General features: G+C 42.3%; 1 protein-coding gene and 1 long non-coding RNA gene across 3 annotated transcripts; both read left to right on the top strand.

Moving 5' to 3' along the window:
- Window positions 1-141: 141 nt before the first annotated feature.
- LOC311253755 lies at window positions 142-12,732 on the top strand. Its single transcript, XR_014621864.1, has 3 exons — window positions 142-4,104; window positions 4,196-6,150; window positions 11,347-12,732. It is a non-coding gene; the product is annotated as an uncharacterized lncRNA (long non-coding RNA).
- An 11,926-nt stretch (window positions 12,733-24,658) lies between these two features.
- On the top strand, window positions 24,659-26,531 carry LOC311253756 (uncharacterized protein). Of its 2 annotated transcripts, XR_014621865.1 has the most exons (3): window positions 24,659-24,787; window positions 25,366-25,976; window positions 26,063-26,531. XR_014621865.1 is itself a non-coding variant. In XM_084384233.1 (2 exons), the coding sequence occupies exons 1-2, from the start codon at window positions 25,949-25,951 to the stop codon at window positions 26,416-26,418; spliced, it is 384 nt and encodes a 127-aa protein (XP_084240359.1). In that variant the 5' UTR covers window positions 25,316-25,948; the 3' UTR covers window positions 26,419-26,531. The 2 variants fall into 2 exon arrangements, 1 of the variants encoding a protein (XP_084240359.1); XM_084384233.1 differs by lacking the exon at window positions 24,659-24,787 and having other exon boundaries at window positions 25,316-25,976.
- The last annotated feature ends 941 nt before the right edge of the window (window positions 26,532-27,472 follow it).

Raw genomic sequence — 27,472 nt, 5'->3', positions numbered from 1 at the left:
TGTTTAGACTTTGTCTTTCTTTTGCTTGCTCCCGATTCATATTGCCGTTGGGAGGCCATCTCTCCACCTGCATCCAACTGCCTGTCGGCGCATCTGACCGCTGATTGGTCAGATGCTGCGTGCTGTCGATCATTGCGGCAACGTGTGCGGCGTCAGATTACTCGTCTCTTTTTTTTTCTCTCCTGCCTTTGGCTGACTTGGTGCTCTAAGCGTGCCTCACGGCAGCGATGCGCATCCTTTGCGCATTTGCGGAGAATGCGTCCCCTTGTGCAAAATGGGGCCCCCCACGGATCGTGGGGCCCTACGCACAGCGCGTGTTCTGCGTCTAAGGAGGGGCAGCGCTGATTGAACCTGAACAAAACTAAATTTATAAATTTTGGACATCGTAAAATGAATGAAGATGTTCACGTAGAAATGAATAATGTTGCAATAGAAAGAGTTTATGAAAACAAATTTTGGAGTGTTTTAATTTTTAATTTATTAATTTAGTTTTGCTGGAAGGCCCACATTAAGTATCTGTGTACTAAGATGGCAAAGAGCATTGGAGTGCTGAGTACATGTAGATATATCTTGAATCAAGCAACACTACACTTTCTGTACTGTGCACTCATTACAATATCTTTTTTTTATTTTTTTTTATTATATCTTTATTTGGAATGGACATAAATACACCAGCATATCAACATTGGTAAGAGTGAAAACAAGTGTCCTTCCGGTTTTGTTTGTTTGAGTCCAGGAAAAACGCATCACCAGCCGTCCAGGCATGCGAGTCCAAAAAAGGTATAGTCATGGGTCGTGGATTAAATTACGTTCGGCCTTTGTAGTACCCACTTTCCTCTAATAACTTAAATTACACAGCAATTGTAATGGAATAATATCAGTGGATACAGGTTATCCTCTTAAAAGACAGTACTGATAATTTGCGTGAGGTACACAAAGCCAGATGAGATTTACATGCTCACTTAGAGAGAACTCTGGTACAACTTACTTGTAGATCTCATCTCTCATCTCACAGTTTAAATGGAACTATGTACAGGAACCAGGGTGGTCGCCCGCTGCTGCTGTCATAGAAATAATTAACAATAACCAGTCAGAAATTAAGTAAGTAATCTAGGAAGTAATATTACCAGTGAGATCAAATGAAATCTGCTCTCGTGGGGGTTATGAATGAAATCCAGTTGTTCCAGATTTGGTAAAATTTGTCCTTTTGGATTCTTAATTGATAGCTCAATTTTTCCATCCTAAATATCTCTAGGGTAATTCCAATCCAATCATCCAGGGTAGGCTGAATCGGGCTTAACCATCTCCTTGTAATTGTTTTCTTACTAGCCACCAAAAGTAATTGCAGCAGCTTTATCTCGGTCCTGCATTTCAAAAAAGAGACAAGACCCAGGTACAGAACATCAAAAACCAGAGGTATTTGAGTGTTAAAAAACGTGCTTAAGGAAGCCTGGATACCCCTCCAGAAATCATTTAACTTGGGACAATCCCAGAAGATATGATAGTGGTTAGCAACAGTTGAACCACATTGTCTCCAGCATGCCATATGTGTGGAAAAATTCTGATTCACGTTCTGTAAGGTCGGTCAATTTACATTCATAAGCAATATATGATCGTAATTGCAGGTATCTATGAAATTTGTTTCGTGCCAAGCCGTGATTATCCCGCAAGGTCTCAAAGCTGTGCACAGGCTTTCTTCGAGTAAGTGAAAGGAGTGTTGTGAGACCATACAATGTCCATGATTTAAAACTAGAGTTGTGCCTATTGGGAATAAAATCTGAGTCATAGGCAAACCATCTGAAAATTCTCAACATTCTATGCATCTCACAAATATTAATTACCTTCTGCCAGACTCTGAGTGTGTGGGATACCCAGGGGTTCGCCGACTTTTCCAAATGAGACGTTAGACCTTATCCGCTATTACACATATTACCATATCTGATCTATTGTGTTGAAATCTGGGGTAATACTTACAAGAGTACCTTAAAAAGGATATGCACATTGCAAAAAAGAGCAGTAAGGATAATAAATCATGCTGGGTATCTTGATCATACGAATCCTCTATTTTTTAAATTACAGACTTTGAAATTTATGGACTTAGTGAAAGTTAGAACAGCAATAATAATGTTTAAAGCAAGAAATAATGCACTGCCTGAAAACATTTAAAAAAATGTTTCAAGATAGAGAAGGTAAATATCATCTAAGAGGAAAATTAAATTTTAAAAAACCTTGTGTACGTACTGCTTTTAAAAGCATGTGCATATCAGTCTATGGGGTAACATTGTGGAATGGTCTTGAAGAAGAAATCAAAGTACTAGCTCTATACAGTTTAAAAACAGATACAAGAAAGCAATTCTTGACAAATATAATAAAAAAATAAGACCTCAAAACAACTATCTATTTTCTGGATGTAATTATTCTATTACATTTCTGTTCCTTATACGAAGCAATATGTATAATATAAATATAACTAATCGCAATCACGGCTGGGTTATGGAATACAGTACTTCACTTTGGTGGTATATGGGGAGTGACTGGGGAATTAACTTTTTCGAGTTTAGGATATTGTAGGAGGCTAGTTTAAGTATGCCTTGATTTTTTGTTAATTGTTTTGTTGTATTTATCATTTTGTCATTACTTTGTATTTTACTTTTATATATTTCTTTTTTGTTGTATTTATTTTATGATGTGAGGAAGTTGTGAAGAAGGGACAGGACTAAATAAGCTTTCTGCTTCCTCCTGTTCCCTCTCGAACAGATTATTTTGTTTGTCTGACATATCATTTTGATGGCTACTTGTTGTTCAAGATAAAATGAAGAATAAAGAATGAATTGTGATTTTGGGCTATATAAATAAAATTTGATTTGATTTGATTTGATAAACCCCCCCCCACTCCCTGTTTACTACGCACAAGTTTATCTAGAGGCTGCTCTTTTAATGGTTGAAGATGGCCACCCTGTTCGGAGATAACAAAGTGCCTAACCTGGAGGTATTTGAAATAATGGGTGTGGAGTAGTCCATACTGAGATGAGAGCTCTTCAAAAGTCTGAAGGGTTCCATCTTTGAACAAATTCCCAAAAGTTGTAATACCTCTTGTAAACCATAGGTTTGTAATACCATCTCTAAGGGCTTTAGGTAAAGAGGGATTGGAGTGGAAAGGGGATTTGTCATAAATAGGTTGAATACAGCCCGTTTTCTTCCAAATTTGCTGCCATATCTTATAAGTATGGACAATAACTGGGTTTGTTGTTGTAACCAAAAGAGAGCTAAGCGAGCTGTTATATTGAACTGATTCCAGTTTGAACTCTGTTAAATGGTTCTGTTCAATTTGTTTCCACTTAGGTGAATGGGATTTGCACTGTTTGCCAGACCCACATTGCTGTAATTTGTGCTGCCCAATAGAAATGCTCAAAATTGGGGACTTTTCAGTCCACCTTTTTCTAGAGGGTTTTGCAATATTAACATCTTTATCCTGGGTGGTTTGTTTCTCCATATAAACTGTGTGATGCAAAGGTTGAGTTGTTGAAAAAATTGCTTTGGGACCAGAACTGGTAACATCTGGAAACCTGTACGCCTACAGGTGAGAGATTGACCATTTGGTGACCTGGTGCAGCCAGAACAACCTGGAGCTTAATGCTCTAAAGACAGTGGAGATAGTAGTGGACTTCAGAAAGAACCCAGCCCCACCCGCCTCCTTCAACCTGTGTGGCTCCCCAGTCAACTCTGTGGAGTCCTGCCGTTTCCTGGGCACCATTATCACCCAGGACCTAAAATGGGAGCCGAACATCAGATCCCTCACCATAAAAGCCTGGAATGGGAAATTGCATTACTATACCATTTTTATTCATTATGTCGTCTTACATTGTCTTCACTGTGTTCTTCCCACATCCTCGAATGTTTGTACTGTCAGCACAAAGAGAGATATGTGCTTCTTGTTATGGGAACGGAGCCTGGTACAGACATGAGAAGGACACAGGGCATTCCTTTCCTTTAACAAAAAGGGTTCTCAACTGTCTCATCTTGTTCTTCTTTCTGCAGACCGCATGCCACTCTGTTGATTGATGAACCTTTTTTATAAAGAATAAAATCCTTAAAAGACAACTGGTATTTCTTACAAGTTTGTTTCAGATATCTCACAAATAAGACAAATTTCCACAACAATTTGGTGTCAGAAGTGGGATTCCTTGTGTGACAGGATCTGGAGCCTGCAGCGGACTGTGACCGGCCAGCCTGGAGGAAAACTTCGTCCAGCCTCTACCTCGAGAAAAAATCTTAAGAGACGAGAGGACTGACCGCTGCGGCCCCGGACCGTCATCACTGGAATCCTTATTGAGGGAAAAAGGACCACGTTGCTTAACAAACGGTGAGATACTGAAAGAAACGAAACTTCTTTAAGAGGGAAAATAAATGAATAAATAATTATAATTATGTTTTGGAAAAAAAAAAAAAAAATTAAGTAAATTAGTAATTTTTGCTGGATTTCTGTTGATCATTGTGATAGTTGGGCGACTCGAACCAATTCAGGGCAGAGTAATACCGGGTTCTGGGAACACCGGCGCTAATAGGAAGAAAAGGTGTTTATCCTATTAAGCTGTTTTACCGCTGGATTGGGGGCCAAATCAGGGCCGAGTGAAACCAAGCAGAGACAAGGGGTCTCTTAAGGTTATCACCGCTGGTTGGCTGCTTTTTTTCAGAATTTGTAGCGTAATTAAACTGAATTCATGGTAATGACCGGGTCTTAAGGATAAATATAAAGTGCACTGGGACAAGTGACAAGTAGAACAATGGGAGGCAAATCCAGCAAAAAAACAGGAAGCTGGCGTAGGACCAGACCTGGCTGCCCCAAACATAAATTACATAAAGGTTAATGATGGTAATGAGGCTATAGAGCCTTTACATGTCTGGGTGAGAGAGTTTGGTTTTCCCTGCGGAGGGACATTCAGCATGAGACAGCTGAATCTGTTGGAGGAGAAGATTAATTTTAGAATAAAAGAGATAAAAGCAAAAAGAAAAGTGTCACATAAAAAAACTTGGGGAGGTTGAAAGGCATTTGAAAGCCTTTAGGATGTGGAAAGTGGATGCAGGGAGAGACGTAAATGTGCTAGTCAAAATGAGAAGGAAAAGAAGAGTGCAAGTGATGAGAAAAGAACAGAGTTGTCTTCTCAGAATCGGGTTTCTTCTCTGTATCCCCCACTTCCAGGTCCTATGCCTCAGTGTCTCAGAGTGGACTATGACCTCGACGCGTCCCTCCTGTTCAACCCATAGCACCGCCGAGACCACCACCGCCACTACGGTCTCCAGCACCACCGCCATACCCGGACGACCAGAAACCGTCATCGTCTGCTTCCCAACCAGATATGAGCGCAGCGGGACACAAACAAGGGGATGCGAAGCTCAGTGCCAACAAAGGACAGCTAACCAAAACCACATCTGTTGCTGCAAACTTTGGAGAACATTCCCCTCTTACTCCTCGACCTTACACCAGAAGCAAGGCCAACAAGGAAGATAATACAGGAGCCACCGGCACCTATCCCATGGTGGAGGTGGCAGGAGCCCGGGGCGTCCAAATGGTTTTCCGCCCCAGGTCTGATACTGATGTGAAAGAGGCCATGGCACACCTGCCACAGCCGAGTACATGTGGAAAGAAATTTGATGAGGACTTAGAACTTTTCTGTCGAGAATTCAGCCCAACCCTTCCTGAACTGAAACGCCTGCTAATCCTGAAAATGGGAGCAGCAGATTGGTCAAAGCTTTCAGAAAAGTTTCCAAGTGGCGACACGTGCTGCTCACATCATGACTGGGACGACGTGGAAAATGAAGACTATAGACATGCTGTTACCGCGCTGTATACAGTAATTACAGCTGCCTTCCCACCTCGGATGAACTCTGCTAAGATCTCTGACTGCGTACAGGCGAAAGGTGAAACTGAGGCTGCATATCGAGGACGAGGTCACAGAGGATACGGTGACTGGAGACGCTCTTATTGTGATCCAGAAGTGTGTCTCCGATGTGAACAAAAAGGACATTGGGCCAAGGATTGCACCAAGACTCTAGCTGCGACCTCCAGCCAGGCGGACTGAGAGAAGGGAAGGGGGGTGCGGCCGGACAGCTCATTCTCTACTCTGACTCACCCGACGCATCTGGAGCCTGGTAACACACCCACATCGCACACTACAGATCACACGTTTGAATTGTTATGTGATGCAATAACCTTCCTTGAAACAAAATGTTCACCTCCAGCTGGTACATATGTGAAATATGAAAACAATGCCTTTAAGAAAATGCCAACATATTCTCTATCTGTGAATGACAGAATGGTTTCTTTCCTTGTTGTCTCTGGTGCCACACACTCAGTGATCAAAGGAAAGGAGTTTCTGAGCTCTCCTAAAATGTCAGTCTGCTTTGTCAACTCTGCAAGTGCTTCTGGTGTAGTAGTACGTGAACATTTTACTGTTCCTCTTAAATGTTCCGATGATAACAGCACCAACTTCAAACATGCATTTCTGTTGTCAGACTGCTGCCCTATAAATTTATTGGGCAGAGATCTCATGTGCAAACTGGGAATAACTCTTATTCCCACACCAGATGGTGTTCAAGTCATAAAACCTCATGAAAATGCACAGTTGTTTGTGAAATATTGCCCTGATCAGCTGTTGTATGCTTATCAGTGGAAGCTACCGTAGAGCGATATCTGCAGTCTATTTTTGGAAGAGGCCAGAAAACACACACCCCCTGGCCCACCACACACGCACGTGCAGTGCATGCCAAATGACTCACTTCAGTGTACATCTTTTGTTTCAGTGGGTCCAGATAGACAGTATGAAAAGAAATGGTATGATGACAAATACAAAAATGAACGGTTGTGTATCACACACCTATGTTGGACAGAAAACAAATGCATTGCATCTGTGCAACTTACACCCACTCAAAAACATCAGTACTATGTAAATAACTCTGCGCCGCACATTGCACTTGAAAAAGCAAACACTGATAAATGGGAGGATTTGGGTCTTTTTGCACGTGCATGTAGATCAGCCACTAAGTGGGACCCCACAGATGACCCACATGTGTTTTACAATCCAAAACTGCATGCATTTAGAAAGGTTTTTCTGCAACCACTCACACACAACGAACAGTTCAGTTAGTTCCACCTATAACATCCTCGCACATTTTTCTGTCAGAGACTGAGGCTGCAGCCATCCCAGCCCTCCAGGAAGTCCTAAGACTCTGTGGGCTCGAGGAAAACATGATGTTGGTCTAATTAAAACAGCAGAACCAGTGGTGATCACCCCCAAATCTGATTACAGACCTTGCCAACACCTTGCCAAACCTGAGGCTATTGAAGGTTTTTGAGTCCCTGAAAAAGGCAGGAGTAATTGTGCCTTGTGACACTTCTCCTGTGAGGACTCCTATTTTTTCCTGTGAAGAAAATAAGAGACAAAGGTCAACCAACTGAATGGCGTTTTGTACAAGACTTGCAAGTCGTAAATGATGCTGTACAGCCGAGAGCTCCTCAAGTTCCTAATCCTTACACAATTTTGTCACAAGTGGTTTTCGGTGGTGGACCTGGCCAATGCATTTTTCAGTGTTCCTGTTCATCCAGATAGTCAGTTCTGGTTTGCGAGTCCCGTACTGTTTACGACGCGTTGCGGAAAAGTCTAGAGCCTCTGGCTTTGTCCGAGGGCTCTGCACTTTTGCAGTATGTGGACGACCTTGTGATTTGTGCGCCAACAAAAGAACAATGCGAACGCGATACGATCCGACTCCTAAAACATGTCCGACAAAAGGTCACATTTTTGGGTCATGAGATTTCCAGCGACGGGAAATCCCTTTCACCCAATCGTGTTGAGGCAATTCAGAACATTCCCAGGCCTAGAACCAAAAAACAAGTTCTTTCGTTCCTGGGAATGTGTTCTATGCAGTGTTAGAAGCACCACTTGGTGCCACGGTGCATGGTAAAAGCCCACAATCACATGATTTAGTGACATGGACTCCTGAGGCTGAAAAGGCCTTCACTGACCTGAAACTAGCTCTACAGACAACACCTACTTTAGGGCGACCTGACCCGAGCAGACCATTCACACAGACTGTTGATGAGAGGAATGCATGTATGACATCAGTGCTGCTCCAAGATCATGGGGGGAAACTTAGACCTGTGGCTTATTTCTCTGCTAAACTCGACCCTGTAGCTGCTGGGTTGCCACGTTGTCTCCGGGCTGTAGCAGCAGCTGAGAAAGCTGTTATGGCTTCGAGGGATACTTTAGGTTATTCAGATCTGACTCTCCTTGTTCCTCATGCTGTTTCTCTAATTTTGCTTGAACAGAAAACCTCACATCTCTCCACAGCACGATGGCTAAGACACAATACTGTTTTGCTTGACATGCCTAACATCAAGATCAAAAGATGTACTGTTCTTAACCCTGCTACATTGCTTCCCATTCAGGGGGAGGGTGAAGATCACAACTGTGTTGCTGTGTTGGACGAGGTGTGCACCCATTGCACCGATTTGTCTGAAACTCCACTGATTAATCCTCACTTTGTTTTGTTTGTTGATGGCTCAGCATCCCGTAACCCAGAAACCGGTAAAAAAACAGGTTGGTTATGCTGTAGTCTCACTACATGAGACTTTGAAATCAGGTTCTTTGCCGCCTCACTACTCTGCTCAAGCTGCAGAGTTAGTTGCTCTCACAGAGACCTGTAAACTAGCAGAAGATAAATCAGTAACGATCTGGACCGATAGTCGTTATGCTTTAAGCGTTTTGCATGATTTTGGTGCTCTATGGAAGCACAGGAAATTCATAAAATCTGATGGAAAGCCTATTCTGAATGGTGACAAAGTTTCTGCATTATTGGATGCTGCGTTATTGCCCAGAGCCATTGCTGTGTGTAAATGTCAGGCTCACACTAACAACAGTGATTCAGTTTCTACAGGGGGGTATTTCAGAAAGTGGGTTTTGTGAAAACTCTGAGTTTGTTAACCCTGAGATGAGAGAAACTGAGTTTTTAGTTCCAGAAAGAGAGGTAACTTAAACTCTGAGTCTGTTACTGCGGTAACTGACTCTGTGAACATAACCTGCTCACTGGCAGGTTTACCTGAAGAAACCCTGAGTCTGACGGAGCTGTCTGACAGCAGCTGTCCTTTCCTTCAGTCCGATCGTGTTGAAGCAGAAATAATTCACATAGTTTTACACCAGGAGGAGAATTTAGATTCATTTAGATGAGCTCTCACTCCCCGACGAGGACTGAACCGAACAGTAGACCGCTTCTCATCAGTCCGTCATTTATATTCTCCGGCCGCACAGCGAATATCAGGCTACACATCGCTGACGTGCTCTCAGATCTGAACAATCCTCTTTGTTTGTTTTTTTTGTTTGTTTGTTTTTAATCACTTCGCAGGTTAATCAATCACCTTCAGCAACCAGAAAAAGAGAAATAACTCACATTTCATTTGACTTTCTTTATTTCCCACAGATAGCTACAAAAGTAACCATCAGTAGAGCCTATTGTATTTTTTCCAACAACGTAATTTCAATGTCCGTGTTTCTAGTTTGCAGCCGCATTGAGTATAAGATTAAATGACTTCTAGTTAAATCTGTAGACAGTAGGCTACGTGTGTGTCTGACTCCAATGTTGGGTACTGGGGGAGAGTGACGCCCTCAGCCTCTGGTCACCCAGCGACCTGACTCAGGACCAGCTCCTCTGTCTCTGGCGGACGTGGTGGAGGTGAGCACCACTTCATGTTCATCTACTCAGCAGGATGTTAGGACACAGATGTGTGTTAAACAGCATCTGTTGGTGGTAAAAGCTACTACAAGTTAAAATATCCACTGAATAAACTTTTACTTTGTTTAATATGTGAAATAAAACCAAAGTGAGGAGCCATCGTGAGACTGTTTTTATATTTTCAGCCGATTTGAATTAAATAAAATAGCCTAAAATAAAATAAAACACTGAACAACATTCAACCACTTCCTCAAAGGCTAATATAAAAGAAAGTGATGTTAAATTCAAAATGAAAAGACGGCCGCATCTAAAACTCTGTCAGTGATTTTTATTACGGCTGCAGCCGTGTTACTTTTTTTCCCCACAGAAAATGTCTGCTTCCTGTTTTCTCCCCTGTTGCCATGGTGAATCACAGTATCGGAGCTCCATTGATGATGGCTTTTTACTAGTCGTCAGGCACGAGCTCAACTCAGAGTTAACGTACTCAGAGTCGACTTACCTAACTCAGATCAGCTATCCTGGAACTGAAAACTCAGAGTTTCACTTCACAGGGTAAGTCAACTCAGAGTTCAGGGATAGACTCAGAGTTTGTTGAACCTCCTTTCTGGAATACCACTCTGGAAATGCACGAGCAGACGCAGCTGCTAAAGCTGCTGCTGGAAAACATGGAGTAAGACACACCCACACCCTGCTTCACTCTGACCCTGAAAAACACACAGACACTAGTGCTTCCAACTCTGACACACACACACAGATATTAGCGCTTCTGCTGATGAAAAAGGAATCTGGCGATCACTCGACTGCACATACACTAACGGCATCTGGCACGGACCTGACAGTAAACCATGTTTACCAAAACACTTTTTTCCACATTTTGCCAAATTTGGGGGGGAATGGGGGAATGTTTGATCTGATAAAAAAACATTGGTTCACAAAAGGCTTTACAGCCTATTCGCAAAGATTTTGCCAATCCTGTCATATCTGCACTACACATAATGCAGGTAAAACTACACGACAGCCACAAGCAGCACATCCACAACCAGAGGGACCTTTTGAACATGTCATGATGGATTTCATTGAACTAACCCCAAGTGAAGGCAAGAAATATTGCCTTGTGATGGTTGACATGTTTTCCAAATGGGTTGAGGTGTTTCCCACCTCAAAGCAGGACAGCGCTGCTGTGGCCAAGGCCCTGATGACGTGTGTGATACCACGATGGGGTATCCCCAGGAAAATAAGTAGTGATAATGGTACACCATTTGTGAGTGAAGCTATTAAACAGCTAGGAGGTTTTCTTGGGATTGACTTGAGACAACACTGCTCCTACCATCCAGCGAGTGGGGGTGCAGTGGAAAGAGAAAATTGCACTTTGAAATCAAAACTTGCAAAGTGTTGTGAAGAAACAGGTCTCTCATGGACTAAAGCCCTGCCGATTGTGCTAATGTACATGAGAATGAGAAAAAGAGCGCGCGCAAATCTAAGTCCCTTTGAAATCCTCCTTGGCAGGCCTCCCGAACTGGGAGTAGGGCCTGTTAATAGACCACTCCCTGAGACCTGTTTCTATGAAAATGATATGTTGCAATATTGCCAGACGTTGTCCTCTGCTTTATCTCAAATCCACAGACTGGTAAAGGACGCCCTTCCTGCTCCGGCCAACCATCCTCTCCACAGCCTTACTCCAGGCGACTACATCGTGATTCGTGACCTCAGGCAAAAACACTGGAGGTCCAAAAAGTGGAGCGGCCCGTTCCAGGTCCTCCTCACCACCCACACTGCCGTCAAAATCGCTGAGAGAGCCACCTGGGCACACGCCAGCCACTGCAGGAAGGTCCCAACTCCACAACACGCTGAGGACCAGGAGTGTTCATAACGCCAGGAAGAGAAGCAGACGGTCACAGTATTGACATACTGTGGGAGGAAACAACTTTCGGAGCGCCGATTGATCAAAGCACTGATTCACCTGTGTGCAACATGGAAAGACGTCAACGTCCGTGGCATCCATTCAGGCAGCCAGGCATGTGCGGTCTCCGAGGCACCTTGTGCTGTCTTGTGGGGATCGCTGTCATCATAGTGGTACCCATATTATGGCCTTCGACTCATCCCAGCAAAAGTGTCTCACAAAACACTACCACTCACAACAACACTGCACTTCTACACAGAACCAAAAGACACCTGACCTCTGACCCCTATGGACCAGACAGGGCCCCTGAAGAATCTGTGGATGCAGTATGTCAATTATACTGCACGCACAATGACAAACTCATCATGCCTCATCTGTCAAGGCTACACAGCAAACCTGTCACTGGTCAGTCTGCCTGGAAATCCTCATTGTCGCACTGAACCCAAACCAAGAGTGGGTCCCTTTGTAGTGTGTCTGGTGGACTGTTTGCTCACTAGAATATCTACACAACCTCACTGGAGGTACAGCCACTCACTGTTCAAATCTTGCCCTCCGCTGCCCCGTTTCTCAGTTCCTTCACCACCATTACCAGTTGCAGGACAAGTTGAAGTAGCATCGGGTGCTACCTTTATTTGTTTCAACCGCACCTATGGCAGTATCAGTGTTGGACAGACACGTCTTAAATGTGCAAAAACTCATATCCTGTATCCTCCTGACAGCAGCAGGCAAAGAACTAATCGAGGATGGCTCTTATGGTCGGCGCTGGAAGCGTGATGCGTTTGACTATAAGATAGAGCCATACCCAGACATCTACTGGGATTGTGGTAGAATGCGAAAATCTCTACCTGCTAATTGGACTGGTTTGTGTGCAGTAACCATGTTTGCTTCGCAGGTACACCTGTGGCCGGTTGGAGAATACCATCACTCCCAAAATTACAGGGTGAAACGTTTCTCTAACCCACTTGGCAGTTTTGACAAAACAGTGTACATCGATGCTATAGGGGTGCCTTGTGGTGTCCCTGATGAATTCAAAGCTAGAAATCAGGTTCTTGCAGGCTTTGAAACAGCTTTTTGCTGGTGGTGTACACTGAATAAAAATGTGGACTGGATTAATTACATCTATTACAACCAACAGAGGTTCATAACTACACACATGATGCCCTCACTGGACTAGCTGAGCAGATGTCAGCAACATCTCTGATGTCTTGGCAAAACAGAATGGCGCTTGACATGCTGCTGGCTGACAAGGGGGGCGTCTGTGTAATGTTTGGTGACTCTTGCTGTACTTTCATTCCCAATAACACAGCCCCAGACGGATCTGTCGCCCAGGCTCTTGAGAGACTGAGGTCTCTTCGTGGAGAACTTTCTGGTATTAACAGCACCTTTGGCTGGTTTGATACAATGTTTGGTAAATGGAAAGCACTGATCTTGTCTCTGCTCACTGGGCTCATTGTAGCATTAACTCTCATGGGACCAGGGCCGCCCCTGGCCAAATTGGGGCCCTAAGCAGAGTTTTATTTTGAGGCCCCCCCCCCATTACAACATGACTCTTTCAACAATGGAACAAGCCTTTTACAGATGCACACGTCTGCATTTTCTGGATGCAAAGTCATCAATGAGGTCATCATATGACAGCTGCTGTGCCACTTCTGAGTTGATGCTTATGATAGCCAGGCCACTAAAGCGTTCTTGCGCCATTGATGAGCTTCAGTTTTTGCTCAGCAAAGGCAACTGTAACAGGGAGAGTTCCTGCAATGGTGCTAGCCTCCTCACAAAGATTAAAATGCAATTAATGCAAATACGACTACAACTAATAATAATATGCATTATGATTTGATTTGATGATATTTCTATATTTAAATATTTTTTATATACTTATTTATACATTTAGTAATTAGGTTCTATATTCACACTGCTGTTTGCTGCTGCAACGCTTTAACTTTCTCCATTGTGGGTCAAATAAAGGATTATCTTAATTTATCTTATTTTATTTTATCTTATATGACTGTTATGAATTAAATTCACCAAGAGATGGCGATATTTTACCTCCATAAAAACAGCCCAAAACTTCTACTGATAGCATAGATTGATAGGCTATAAACCTGAGCCAACATACGACCACCAACATGGTCAATTAACCGCTCCTTTTTCAACAGAGGTGAATGTATATGCAGTTAACAAGACATTCAATAAATGATAATCAGGGCCGCTGGAAAATTTGATCTCCAGTCCACATCTAGACAGAATTATCCTCTCTTCTGTCTCATGATTAGCAGGCTAGCAGCTGGGGTGTTTATGCCACAAAGTTTGCTTTTTTATTTCAACAACATACCCACCTTCAAGTGAAGCACGAGCCTCCTCTTGTTTTCACTTTGTCTTTCTTTTGCTTGCTCCTGATTCATGTTGCCGTTTAGAGGCCATCTCTCCACCTGCATCCAACTGCCTGTTGGCGCATCTGACCGCTGATTGGTCAGATATTGCGTGCTGTCAGTTGTTGCGGCAACGTGTGCGGTGTCAGATTACTCGTCTCTTTTTTTTCTCTCCTGCCTCGGACTGACTTGGTGCTCTACGCGCGCCACACGGCAGCGATGCGCATCCTTTGCGCATTTGCAGAGAAAGCGTCCCCTTGCGCAAAATGGGCCCCCCCCACGGATCGTGGGGCCCTACGCACAGCGCGTGTTCTGCGTTTAGGGAGGGGCAGCGCTGCATGGGACTGTGTGGTTGTTGCATCATTCCTTGCATTTTTTTTATTTTTTTATTTATTTAGCACAAACAATATCATATAAAGAAAAAAACCAACATGAACAATCAACATGACAGGGATGTGCAAAGGGGAGGTATGAAACCCAAAAGGGCTTATATGAAAACCTCACCCACATATTCAAAGATCAAATTTAATACAGTTTAAAAACAATAACATAGGAAAATAATTAAACAATAATGAAAAATAAGTAGAAAAGTAAGTGATTAAACAGTAAATGTAAGGAAGTAAGGGGAAAAAATACATACATAAATGAATAATACAAAACAGAAATAATGAATGAGATGATAAGGAAAGAATAAGAAGTGTGAGAGAGAGAGAGAGACGAAGGAAAATCATGACAATAATTGTCTTATGTTTGATGGTACATGGTTTGACTGATTAGGTACTTTTTGAGAGCCTTTTTAAATGACGATAAATGAATAATTTTTTTCAGATAGTCGGGTAGCTGATTCCAGAGACGTAATTGCATTAGAGTCTTAATTGTTGGAGCCATAGATAGGTCCATCTCAACGTCAACTGGAATGGCATCACTTGAACCACCTCCATATTCAGAAGATAATTCCCTTGATCTGTTCCCTCACCCTGGTTGGTCCCCTCCTCCTTATCCTGACTCTGACGATGAAGACGTGTAAGGTGTGGTGAGTTGAAAGAACACACAGAGACTAATGAAGTCACTGTGTGTGATATCAGTATTATTTTTCTCAAGCTTATACTATTATGAAAAGTTTTGACATTTAGTAACAAGTTCACTAATCATTTTTTCTCAAATGTTTACAGCTATACTTTTATGATTATTGTTTACCCATTTCTAGTCATAAAATATGTGATGAATAAAGATCAGGGATTTGCAGCAGAAGACGACATCATACTACCTTGTGATCGTGCTCGTAACCTCTCCAAGGTAGTGGCCCCCTCTACGCTTGCAAAACACAGGGGCTGGAGAGGAGCAAGCCTGCATCCCTGAATCCATTTTAGCATGATAAATTGAAAAATATTCTTTAAGACACATAGATGATTAAGATGTGTTGGTCTATTTTATTAGTGGATGTTTGCTTAAGAATCAAATATATGCAGTGTTCTATATTTTTGTTAGAAATAATCACATGACATGATCAGTAATTCACATGTGTTTTGCCTCCTCCCAGCTTGCAATGAATACTAGTAATGTCTATGTTCCACAAACACAGCTATTATTGATTTTCAACTATACAATATGTGATAACTTAAATTGAATCCTGAGTGAATTTTTAAGTTTGATGTCTAGTGTGTAGTTTGTATATACTTAAAGTGATCAATAAATGATCAAAAGGGAGGAGTGTAATGGGAAATTGTATTACTATACCATTTTTATTCATTATTATGTCTTACATTGTCTTCACTGTGTTCTTCCCACATCCCTGAATGTTTGTACTGTCTGCACAAAGAGAGATATGTGCTTCTTGTTATGGGAACGGAGCCTGGTACAGACATGAGAAGGACACAGTGTAGGAGATACACTAGTAATAATTGTAATTTATTAATCACTGGCGATTAATAAAACACTCGTTAATGGGGCACCACCGCCGATGTTTTGTCTATTTGAATAATCCGGAGGTAATTAATCAAATCCGACTAAACAAGGTTAACTTGTATCAATTCTAATCAATTTTAAATCAATTTATTCAATCTCATAAATGAAGTAGTGAATTCTACACAGTTTCCATCGGTTCTCCACATTAAAAACAAACCTGCACAGACAACGACATACGGTTAAATAGGTTTATTGACTAAATAATTCAGATTAAATAAATGAAATGGCAATTTAAATGAATAGCAACAGGGAACAGGAAATGTTACCAAATTTCTCTTAAACTAAAATATCAGAACCCTAAGACACCACTCATTTATCATGTGTGAATCCAGCTGTTATGGGTGATGGAGAGCCTACTTTCTTAGCAGAGTGGCGGAGTCAGCGGCGGAGGGTTTCTCTCCGGTGGTTTGCGACTCTAGCCGGAAGTCCCGGTCCAATGGCCGAGTGTCAGCTCATCGGGAATCAGCCGGTTGGGGACCACGGTCCGATGTCTTAGGAAGAGTGTGGCTGGTCCAGTACTGAGCCGGTGACGATTCTGGCTCACTGCCCAGCGGGGAGTTACCGCTTGAGAGTGTGCTGTCTTTCACAGGAACTCACTTAAACTAAACTATAGTTTTAAACGTTTCAAAACCGTACTTCACCTTTCACAGAATCTCACCATGGCTCAATAGATGAACTTTGTCTATCATGAAAAAGGATTATGTCATGATTAAAAATCACTGAACAATTAAAGGAAATTAAAACAGGATCAAAATAAAAACACACTTGAATATACCGTAGAACTAGTAGAATTGATCACTTACTTATTCCTCCTGGTTCTAGCTTAATACTTGTTAAAACAAAACATATCAGAAACATTTACTAGTTATCAAGGAACTTATTACACAAAAGATCTCCTGAAGGTCTGTCCCAATCGTACCAGAGCTTATCATCAGGAGGTGCTGTGGTTTCACCGAACACAGGACACATTAAACATTAAACTTGATTTTAATCAAATTTCATCACAGAGACACGGGGAAAAGTTCAGTGTTATCAACTTCTTTAGCTGTTTCTTAATCTGTTAACATTAAGAGCATAAGTTCCTGGTTTAATGACAATTAGAACTTGCTTAAAATCTGGATGAGTGCAGAAACCATTATAGGATGGAATGTGTGATAAGAGAGGCATAGTCCTAAACCATTTGGGCAGGAGGGCTAGGAAAACAGAGGAGAGGCCCAGAGTGCTTTTACTCTGGAGGGTGTACTTGATAATTCTTGTCACAAGAAGACAAGAAGACACAGAACATCAGAGTCGTTACCTAATTTACAATTGCAAAGAAATAAGTTATAACACATGATTATGACAGTTCTTCTGTTCCTCATCATCTCTGAAAGGAGATTCATTTGATGATGAACTCGACCTACCTGAGAGAAAGGAGTGTTCATCTTGAGTGGGGGAAGAGGGCAAAAAGGGTTATTCAAGCTGTAAATAAAGAAGAGGGGTTTTTCCTGTGATGCGTCAATCTGACGGTTTCATTGGAAGCAAAACAAGTCAGGTGAAGAGGTGAGAGACTTCATAGCGTCTTTTTCCTGAAAACAGTCAGCTTGCAGATGAGAGGAGTAATTAATGCAAGAGCAGAACCTCAATGGAATGTAGAGGCGATGGACACGTGTTCCTACAACAGGGCATTCCTTTCCTTTAACAAAAAGGGTTCTCAACTGTCTCATCTTGTTCTTCTTTCTGCAGACCGCATACCACTCTGTTGACTAATGAACCTTCTTTATAAAGAATAAAATCCTTAAAAGACAACTGGTATTTCTTACAAGTTTCTTTCAGATATCTCACAAATTAGACAAATTTCCACAACAAGCCCAACAGAGGATGTTCTTCCTGCGGCAGCTGAAGAAGTTCAACCTGCCAAAGACGATGATGGTGCACTTCTACACTGCCATCATCGAGTCCATCCTCACCTCCTCCATCACCATCTGGTAAGCTGCTGCCACTGCTAAGGACAAGAGCAGACTACAGTGTATCGTACGTTCTGTCGAGAAGGTGATTGGCTGCAACCTTCCATCCCTTCAAGACCTGCACAGCTCCAGGGCTCTGAGGCGTGCAGGTAGGATTGTGGCCGACCCCTCCCATCCCGGTCACAGACTATTTGACCCTCTACCCTCTGGCAGGAGGCTGCGGTCCATCAGGACCAAAACCGCCCGCCACATGAACAGTTTTTTCCCCTCTGCAGTTGGGATCCTCAACAAGTCCCGGGTCCCCCACCCCCACTGACACTGACTCTTTCACTCCTGCACTCAAACCCACCTCTGCCCTTGAATCTTTGCATTACATTAATGCAGAATTTGTACATCCTGTATTTTTAATATCTTCTATATTTTATCTTCCGTCTTTATTTATCAGCCATCCCACACTTTTTGCCTCTGTGTGTTGATAGCGTTTATATTGTTTATATTGTATATGTTATAGTCACTGTTTGTTTGTTTATTGTTTATTGTCTTCAATGCATGCACCTTATTCACCAAGAAAAATTCCTTGTCTGTGTAAAATCCCTCTTGGCAATAAATCTGTTTCTGATTCTGATTATTATGAATGCAGAATTGACTTCAACATAACACTGTAATGTATCTTATATTAGTGACAGGGGGTTGTAACTGCATGTGTTGGCATGTGTTGAAAGGCGTGCAAGATTACAAATTGTTATGTGTATGTGGATGGATTAGTATTTTGCACTGCATTGCTTTAGGCTCAAGTTCACATAGAATTGTTACGTTTATGAAATAAGAAAAAGTTTGGGAAATACTTCATACTTCAAGTCTCATGTGCTGATCAGAGTTGTGATTAAAAATAAGGGCGGGCCCCAGATGATTTCCAAATACCAATAGGGTCGCGTCATTCTTAAAGTAGGGAATGACTACACTCCCATTAAGTGTAATTGTTGTTTTTGTACACTTTTGTGCAGTTATGGTTACACATACCCTTTTTCCACCCTCCCACTCTTGTATTTCGTTTGTTATTCATTTGACATAAAAGAGAAAAACACACAGTAAATCATGCAGTGAAAAGCTGACAGCCCTATGCCAAACACATACTTTATATGACTTGTTAATATGGATTCAAATGGGCAAGCTGAATCATCAAGATACACATTTTGTAAACAACCCTAACCTGAAGCTGCACTTGTACTACTGGGATTGCTTTGAGTGTTGCTGTATATAATCTGAAACCATAGACAGCTGTTCTTGATCACGGAGACAAAGATCACAAACAACAAAGCATCAGGGTACTGTCAGTCCAATGGCCATTGTTCTCGAACATTTTTCAAAACAATTGAAGCACCCAGCCTTTACACCCACTGACTCATCCTCAGCATTTTTTTAATGTACCACAGTAATTTAATTTTTTTTAATGTAAAGTATACACTTACTTACTGGACAAAAGATTATGAGGTGCACACTCCACAGTAAACTGCACCCCAATAGACCCTAAAAATTGCTTCTTTTTTCTTTAATGCCACCTAAAGATGTGCACTGAGCTCAAAACTCATATCTGCATATTTTGTTGTAGCCACACAGATATTGGCCGCGTTTCCCAGATACCATAATTCTTAAGGACTTAAGAAGGCTTGTAAATGACCTTTAATATGAGCATAGTATTTCTATAAATGTGTTTTTATGTTTACTTATTAACATTCTTTAAAGCCAGGCTTTTATTTTTTATATATTAAGCAGACGTTACATTCAGTGCTTTTATTTTGAAAGCGTCTCGCCGAGACCTCGTACACATCCGGTGCTTCGGACTTTACCTGCAGTAGGAAAAGTGTGTCTGCAAGGCCAAGAGTTTGTCTTCAATGCTAAAGTGTGCCTAACTCACATGAAACGCCCTAGCACCTGGCTAATAAGGGGCACAAGGTTTGTTTTGTTACCTTTTCATGCCATATTTATGTCCGGCTCGAGTTTGGTTGCCGTGGATATTTTCATGTATAGAACGTGTTGTGGTTAACGGTAGCTACTATTAGCAACGGCCAAGCTGTCGTGTCGGTCTGTATTGGAAATGAGATGAAGCTATAAGCTAACTCGTAGGTTGTTTTATTAGTGCAACAGGATGTATTTTGTCTGTTTTATGTGAGATCTGCTAAGGTTAAAAACTGTTTTTTTTGAGTTAGAAACGAACGGTTAAAAATGCTAATTTCATGTTAAATATTGTTTTATATTTCACTCTATGGGAGGTTGTCCTTCAGTTAAAATATGAATTTTCCTTCATGATTGTTACATCAATCGTAGCAGTTAAAATATATATTTAAATTCATGGAGTAAAACCTGTGAGTCTACAATGAGTTTATTAAAATAGTTAAAAGGAGAGTCAACTTACATGATTGTTTATGGGATAAAAGCAGTTAAAAGTAATTTCATTTAAAGGTAACTGTATTTTGTTTTCTTCTTTCATAGCTCTTACGGTGTGTTTACATTGAATACGGTCCAAGGAGTAAATCATTGTGAACCATAAGTTTGAGAGTTCGACCATCATTTAGCCGGGGATGCTACAAGGCTCTTAAGAAGGGTTCGGCTAAGAAGGAGCGCTAATACACGGGTGTTTCCCAGACGCGTTCTGAACTGCCTTCTTAGGAGAACCTTAAGATCAAGCAAAAGAAGCTCTTAGTGGGAGCTGTCCACCGCAGTGGTGCTGAAACTGAATCAATCGATGCCAGGCAAATTGATCACCCACCTCTTTAACAGCACAAAAGTCACACACAGCGACCCGTGGTCCCCCCACACAGTGCAATTAGGCTACGCATGTATCGTGTGTGTGTGTGTGTGTGGGGGGGGGGGGTTGCGGGTGTGTGTGTGTGCCAACAGGTGTATCCAAGTAGTAATCAAGCCCATTAGCGCATATATACCCCTGTGGATATAGCCACACACGTGAGAATGGAAGAAACTGGCAGCAAAAGAAACAAGCGGGCGTCTTAGTGGACGAGGTCTGGCAGCACCGTGATGTTTTATTCGGGGGAACAAGGGGCAAAAAGGACATCACAGTGAAGAACAGTGTTTGGCAGGCCATAGCCGAAAAGATCTCCCCCTCCAGCCCATGTGGCCTGCGTGAAAGTCCTCTCCATCATCGAGAAGACGGCCTCTGAATGCATTAGTGGGGGCATCGATGTTCAGGGGGACGAGGGGCTCTCAGAAAGTGAGGATGAAGAGGAGCCATCCGGGAGCGGAGCAGGGGTGTGCCCGCCCCCAGGAGAGGACGACCCCCACAACAGTGCCCTGTCCCTGCGCGCCAACCAGCAGGGCCTGCTGTCTGCATGCGGGGAGGCTTAACAGGGCAGCCCACAATAACGACCTGCGCCTGCAGCGAGATGCTGGTGGAGAAGCTGGTGGTGCTACGGGGGATAGAGGGCCGACTCGAACGACAAACTGCCCTGCAGGAAGAGATGGTCCGGATAAAGCAGGAGAGGTTGGAGCTGCACCGGAGACAGCTGGCGCTTGCCGAGGCGCAGTTCAACCGTCCCTCCATCTCGGTTCCAATCATCCTTCCCCAGGATTCAGGTACGGGGCATTTCTATTTTGTATCTGCATTATGCAATGTATCCCGTTCAATTTTACTAATCAATCTTCCTTCATTGCAGGTGATGCAGACGCCCAGTAAAGACAGTGCGGAGCCATAATGCTATCCGCAGCTCGAACATCTGCATCCCAGCTGACTTTGCTATCATTAGTAAGAGGATTTAGTAAATCTAATGCTGGGATTCAAAGGAAAATATCTGTGAATGAATGTTTAATTTTCATAGTTTTGGGGGACCATTTCGATAAATTATGATAGTCTAAATAATATAATATAATATAATATAATATAATAGTAGTGACCAAAATAAATTTTGAAATTAGCGCTAGCTAAAAGTAAGTAAAGATATTTTACTGATACTTTTCTAAGTTTGATATATTCCAGGTATGTTGTGCCGTTCTCACTACCAGTGAGTCAAATACAGCAGCCTGGTCAGTTGTCCTATGCTTCTGAGTACGACACTGTAGTTACCCCTCTATCCCATTGTACAGTGATTCCCAAAGTGTGGGCAGCAGCAGGCTGTGGCCCCTGGTGGGCTGTGAAGGTAATTCACAATAAATAAATATGGTTTAAAAAACATAAACACACACAATAAAACTAAAATCACAGGATCGTGACAAGAAATTTCATTAACAGTCTGATGATTGCCTTAATAGATGTGTTCAAAATACACAAATCACAATTTCCCTCAAGATACAGTAGAGGATAAGGAAGATACGATTTGGATAAGGAAAAACTCCCAGCTTTGAATTTACAACTGACAACTTAAGAGCTATTTGAGAAGGTGGTTACATGCTAAAGTTGATACACAAACAATTACCTTACCAACATACAGTAGGCTAGCAAGGGATATTGAGCGGTAGGATAGCAGATAGGGATGCTGATTATCAATCACTGATCGAAACACCGTTAAGAATTTTTTGTCGTATTTAGTTTATTTTTCATGTAACTTGGTGTATACCTTGTCTGTTCCTTTAACTCATAATGTAGCCTTATGTTGGGACCCACAGATGAAGTCATTCATTGTGGATTTCAAAATGGACTCTGAACTGAACTCAGTGTCCCAGAATTCCCCATTCTTCACACCTAGGTGCAATATTTAGCTTTGAGCTACTATTGGTCAGGGTGACAAACCCCCCTCTGATCAGAGAGTCAAAACTCCAGCGCCTTCCTTTGTTCTCGCTCTTCTCCTCAAGCCTCTCCGCTCCTTTGACTTCTTATCCTCAAGGGCTCCTCTCCATCCCCCCCCCACCGGGCTGCCTGCCCTCAAGATCTCTTCTTCCGGGCTTAACAGCTGCGGAGAGCTGCAAGCTTCATTTGCAGCAGGCCCAAAGAACTTCTCCTCACTGCAGCGGCACGAGGTCCTGCCAGTATTCCTGATCAGTTAGCACCAGCAGCTGCGACACAAAGCTTGCCAGCTAACTTCACCATCTGAGGAACACCAAGCAGGTTAGCACTGAGCTGCTACCCTCGCAAAGGACAGGAGCGAACCTTTTCCTCCTCTGCTGACTTTCATCGGTCCTTGCACAGCAAGAACAGCATTCATTGGAATCCCAACGTTCTCCTGCAACCACCGACACCTTTTCCTTAAAGACTGGTAACATTGAACTGGGCTTAGATAGCATAGCATAGCACAGCTAAGCACAGGACTTTAAACTCTGATTGATGTAATGCATGTGTGTTCAATTTATGTGTGTCCACTGTTTGAGTGTTATTGTAATCTCAGGTCAGGTTATTGGTAGTTTGCTTTCCTAGACGGCTAATTCTACATTAGTCGATTGATGCTTCACACAGACTCAGGGTCTTTGCATGCAACTAACCATCTTCTATAACCTGGCATCCCGTCACACACACACACACACACACACACACACACACACACACACACACACACACACACACACATTCCTTGAGCCTGGAGCATATCAAACCCACATGTGATATCAGTGACCACCATTGTTTCTTTGTTCTGCCAGACACACACTCACACACACACACACACACACATACACACACAAACCTGTATATAGTACATGGAAGTTAGTGTGTTTCATCTTTGTAAATAAAAGACTTTTGAACCCACATGTTGTCTATTTAATATTGTACAAGAGTGATTGTTGCCAACTTCTACTTTGTCAAGAGCTCCAAAATCCTTCAACCATTACTAGCTGTTATGGTAATTGGTTGTAGTTATTAAGTTCATTATTAATCAGAGTTACAAACAGTTTAGTACCTTTTCTGAGACTGATTTGGTGAATTGGCTTTTTTTCCCTTCTTCAAGGGTGGTGCCCCGAGGTGATCTAATGTAAATTGGAACTTATTAGTAATCATAATTTATAATTATCCCTGATAATCATTAATTATTATTGATAGCCAAATTTAACCCCAAACTCCCTATTACTGTTGCATGAAGCACTACATTATGGTGGCTCGTGTGTTGTGAGCACAACACTTATGTTTAAAGTGTTTTCCATAAAACAATGTTCATATTTCATATATTATTAATGATTAATTGATAATCAGCAAAGTATCAATTAAAGAAATTGTTTAAAATGTACATCCCTAGTAGCAGATACTACGAGCAGTGTTACTTTTAAAGCCCCACTCCAATATCCAGTGTTACTTCATTATTAACAGTTTTGTTGTAACATTCTTTTCTAACAGACTATGAGCATTTCTCAATACCAAGAATGCAAAGAATGGACTTGTGTTCTTGAGGAGAATGTTCTTGCTAGTCGTTCTCCGAAGAATGAACTCCGGAGATCACAAGAATACAGAATGCTCCGTTTTCAGTTTTGAGACGATGCATTCTTGTGGAGCCAAATGCAGCCTGCACTGATTAAACAGCTGGGCGTTATCATCCAAAACAAGTGCTCTCTCTCTCTCTCTCTCTCTCTCTCTCTCCTGTGTATGTGACATGTAAATAAATAAATACACACGTACATAAAGCAGCAACAACCTTCATTCGTTGTACATAAGTATGTTATTTTATTTTTAAGTGCTTCTCAATCTCACGAGCCAACAGCGGGAAAAAAAACCCGCGAAAAGGCTGTTGTTTGTAGATGATCGCCATTGTGGATTTGTGGATTGTGTAGTTAGTAGAGTATTACCACTGTTAAATATGGACCGGCAAGTGTTGCTAGCTGTCGCGGTCGGTATTCTTTACTGGGAGGCTGAGGAGGAAGCTGCTGAGCTGAGGGGGCGTCTTCAGCGGAGGAGAGCCAGGATGAGGAGGAGGAGTCTGGAGAGACCTCGCGCTATCCTAGCCTTTGCTGGATTCGTAAGTTATCTTTTCTTCGGGAGCACTTGGTTTTCCATTCATATTAAAGTTAACAAAATAAATATGGTACGGTTTAGAAGTATTATTATAAATATTAATGTATGAAACAGGATTAACAGGGTCTGCCCCAAACTGTTTAGTAATAGTAACGCTATAGACCCACCCCTTTCATTCATAAATTTCCTACTATGCTACTATACTATTCACCTACTGGTGAAATCATGGGGGGACCCAACAATTACAGGTGAAATAGAGGAGCATATTAAGTTGTATAATTTCTTTATTTCTGATATCTGATACAAGTCTGATAAGTCTTGTGTAATGAATCAAGTGAAGCTCATTTGTATAGAACACAAAACATACATTAAGTTTCATGAGAGAACTATAAATACATTTTTACAGCATGTGTTTAAATTCATCAGTCTATTCAAATATTCATAGTTGATAGTTAAAAGCAAGTCATTAATAAATAAATAAATACATTCAAATATTATTTCATAAAGTAATAAATAAATAAATAAATTCAAATATTATTTCATAGTTTTACTAATTAAAAAATATTTTTTATTTTACTACAGGATCATTCTCCTCGAATGTATGCACAAGTTAACAACACTGTGCCCATCCTCTGCGCCTTCTTCTCTGAGGAGGCTGACCTCAAACCAGCCTTCAGGCTGTCAAGGGAGACCATCAATCTGTTGGTCCAGATGTTGCCCCGGCTAAAGCCACATGGCTGGAGCCACGAAATTGAGGTGGCTGTCTCTCTGTACTGGCTGGCATGTGGCACTTCCTACAGGGTCACGGCAGACATATTTGGAGGCCATGATGGGCATCCTCCACAAGGCTATCCATTTCCCCAAGCCTGAGGAGATGGAGGAGGTGGGAGCAGGTTTTGCTCGGCTGGCTGGGCATGAGGCTTTTCCGGCGTGCAGTTGGAGCCATAGATGGATGCCACATCCGGCTTGTCCCACCTGCGGAGCAGAAGAAGAGCAACAGGGGATTTTTGCATTTTTGGATGTTTACATCGGCAACACGGGGTCAGTCCACGATGCCCTTGTCCTCCAGAGGTCTCCTATGTACAAACAGTCCCTCTACTCACCAGCTGGCTTCTTCCTCCTGTGAGACGGGGGGTACCCTTGCCTGCAGCATCCGGTGGCCCTCATGACTCCCTACCGTCAACCTGTAGCAGGTGAGAGAATAAATTATTTATTACAGTTGTTACTTTGAATTTGAATTCCTGGATGTATTCTACATTACCTGTATTTTAATCAACAGGCCAAGTTGAGGCCCGTTTCAACAGGCATCACGCCAAGGCCCGCAACATTATTGAGCGCACCTTCGGGTTGCTCAAAACCCGCTGGAGAGCCATCTTCCTCCGGGCTTTGGAGATCCGGGCTCTGTTCGCCCCCAAGGTTGTTGGAGCATGCTGCATCCTCCACAACCTTTGCCTGTTAGCTGGTGACATCCAGGAAGAGGAGGAGGCAGAGGAGGATGACTGGGAGGATGAGGAAGCTGGGGGGAATGCTGCCCAAGGTCAGGAGCTGTCGGGAGTCAATCTCAGAGGCAGACTTGCTGCCGAAGAGTCTGCCCCTCAAGAGCTCCCGGCATTTCTGAGGGAGCATGATTACTAAAGAAAAACCCCAAATTCATAATCAGTTCAATAATTATTTGTAATTTTAATTAATGTTAATTGTAAATATTGTTTTGCTGATTAATTAAACATATAACAATGGTTAATTGTAAATATTGTTTTGTTGATTAATTAAAAATGATTGTATAGTTTATCTCAATTAAAAATGATTATATTATGTGTATAGTTAAACATATAACAATGGTTTGAAAAAACACCTGTAAGTAAAGTCAACCTCCCAATCAGATTTCAGTTTCAGAAGCGTTTGTTGTGACCACCGTTACAAGCCTTGGTGCCTCGATTTGTCTAGGAAGACGTTTTACCTCTCATCCAAGAGGCTTCATCAGTTCATGTTCGCTGACCAGGCTGAGACTGGTCCAAGGTCCGAGGACCAGTCTCAGCCTGGTCAGATGCGAACATGAACTGGCAAATAACTGACAGATAACCAAGTCCAGTTGCGTTTCGAATTTCTTTGAGACCACTTCATTCACAACTCAATACTCACACTATTTAATTGACAGAATAACAATAAAACAACAACAAAGAACTACATTTAAAAATTACCTACAACTACTACGTATATACACTATTTACATTTTCTCCACAAGCCTCTCAAAGAGAGACAAATACTTGTCAGCTCTCTGACTTGCTGCCCTCTCCCTCTCTTCTTCCCTCGCCTCTGCCCTCTTCTCCCTCTCTTCCTCTATTTCTGCCTGCTCTCTCAGAAAGTCCATCAGCTGCCCACTGGCCCTGGCCCTCTTGGGACCTGGTGGCTTTTCCCCTTCTCTGGGAGGGGCAGAGGACGGGAGGGTGACAACACCACCTGTAGCGGGGGTCAGATTGGCCGCAACTACCAGGGGCGGACTAATGGAGTGCTGCCCCTGGAGTGCGGCATCCATCTGACCATACCATGGCCAGGTGGCAGCTGTCACCCCTCCTGCCTCCACCCCTTTCCCCGTTGGTGGGTCCCTAAGCTCCTAAAAAAATAAAAATTCACTGAATGAATGTTGCCATGTCCAACTTGTTTACTGAAAAGTAGATAGAATGGTGGTACC

Source organism: Pagrus pagrus (genome assembly GCF_965226575.1).
Source record: "Pagrus pagrus genome assembly, contig: HAP1_SCAFFOLD_42, whole genome shotgun sequence".
NCBI classification, from domain to species: domain Eukaryota; kingdom Metazoa; phylum Chordata; class Actinopteri; order Spariformes; family Sparidae; genus Pagrus; species Pagrus pagrus.
The sequence above is the reverse complement of the archived record's forward strand: the minus strand, read 5'-3'. Positions and strand labels throughout refer to the sequence as shown.

What these genes read in the sequence shown, in the direction of transcription:
- LOC311253756 (XM_084384233.1), top strand. Translation starts at nt 25,949, where the DNA reads ATGACTCCCTACCGTCAACCTGTAGCAG. An exon ending in CTACCGTCAACCTGTAGCAG is followed by an intron (nt 25,977 to 26,062) that starts GTGAGAGAATAA and finishes TTTAATCAACAG; the next exon opens with GCCAAGTTGAGGCCCGTTTC.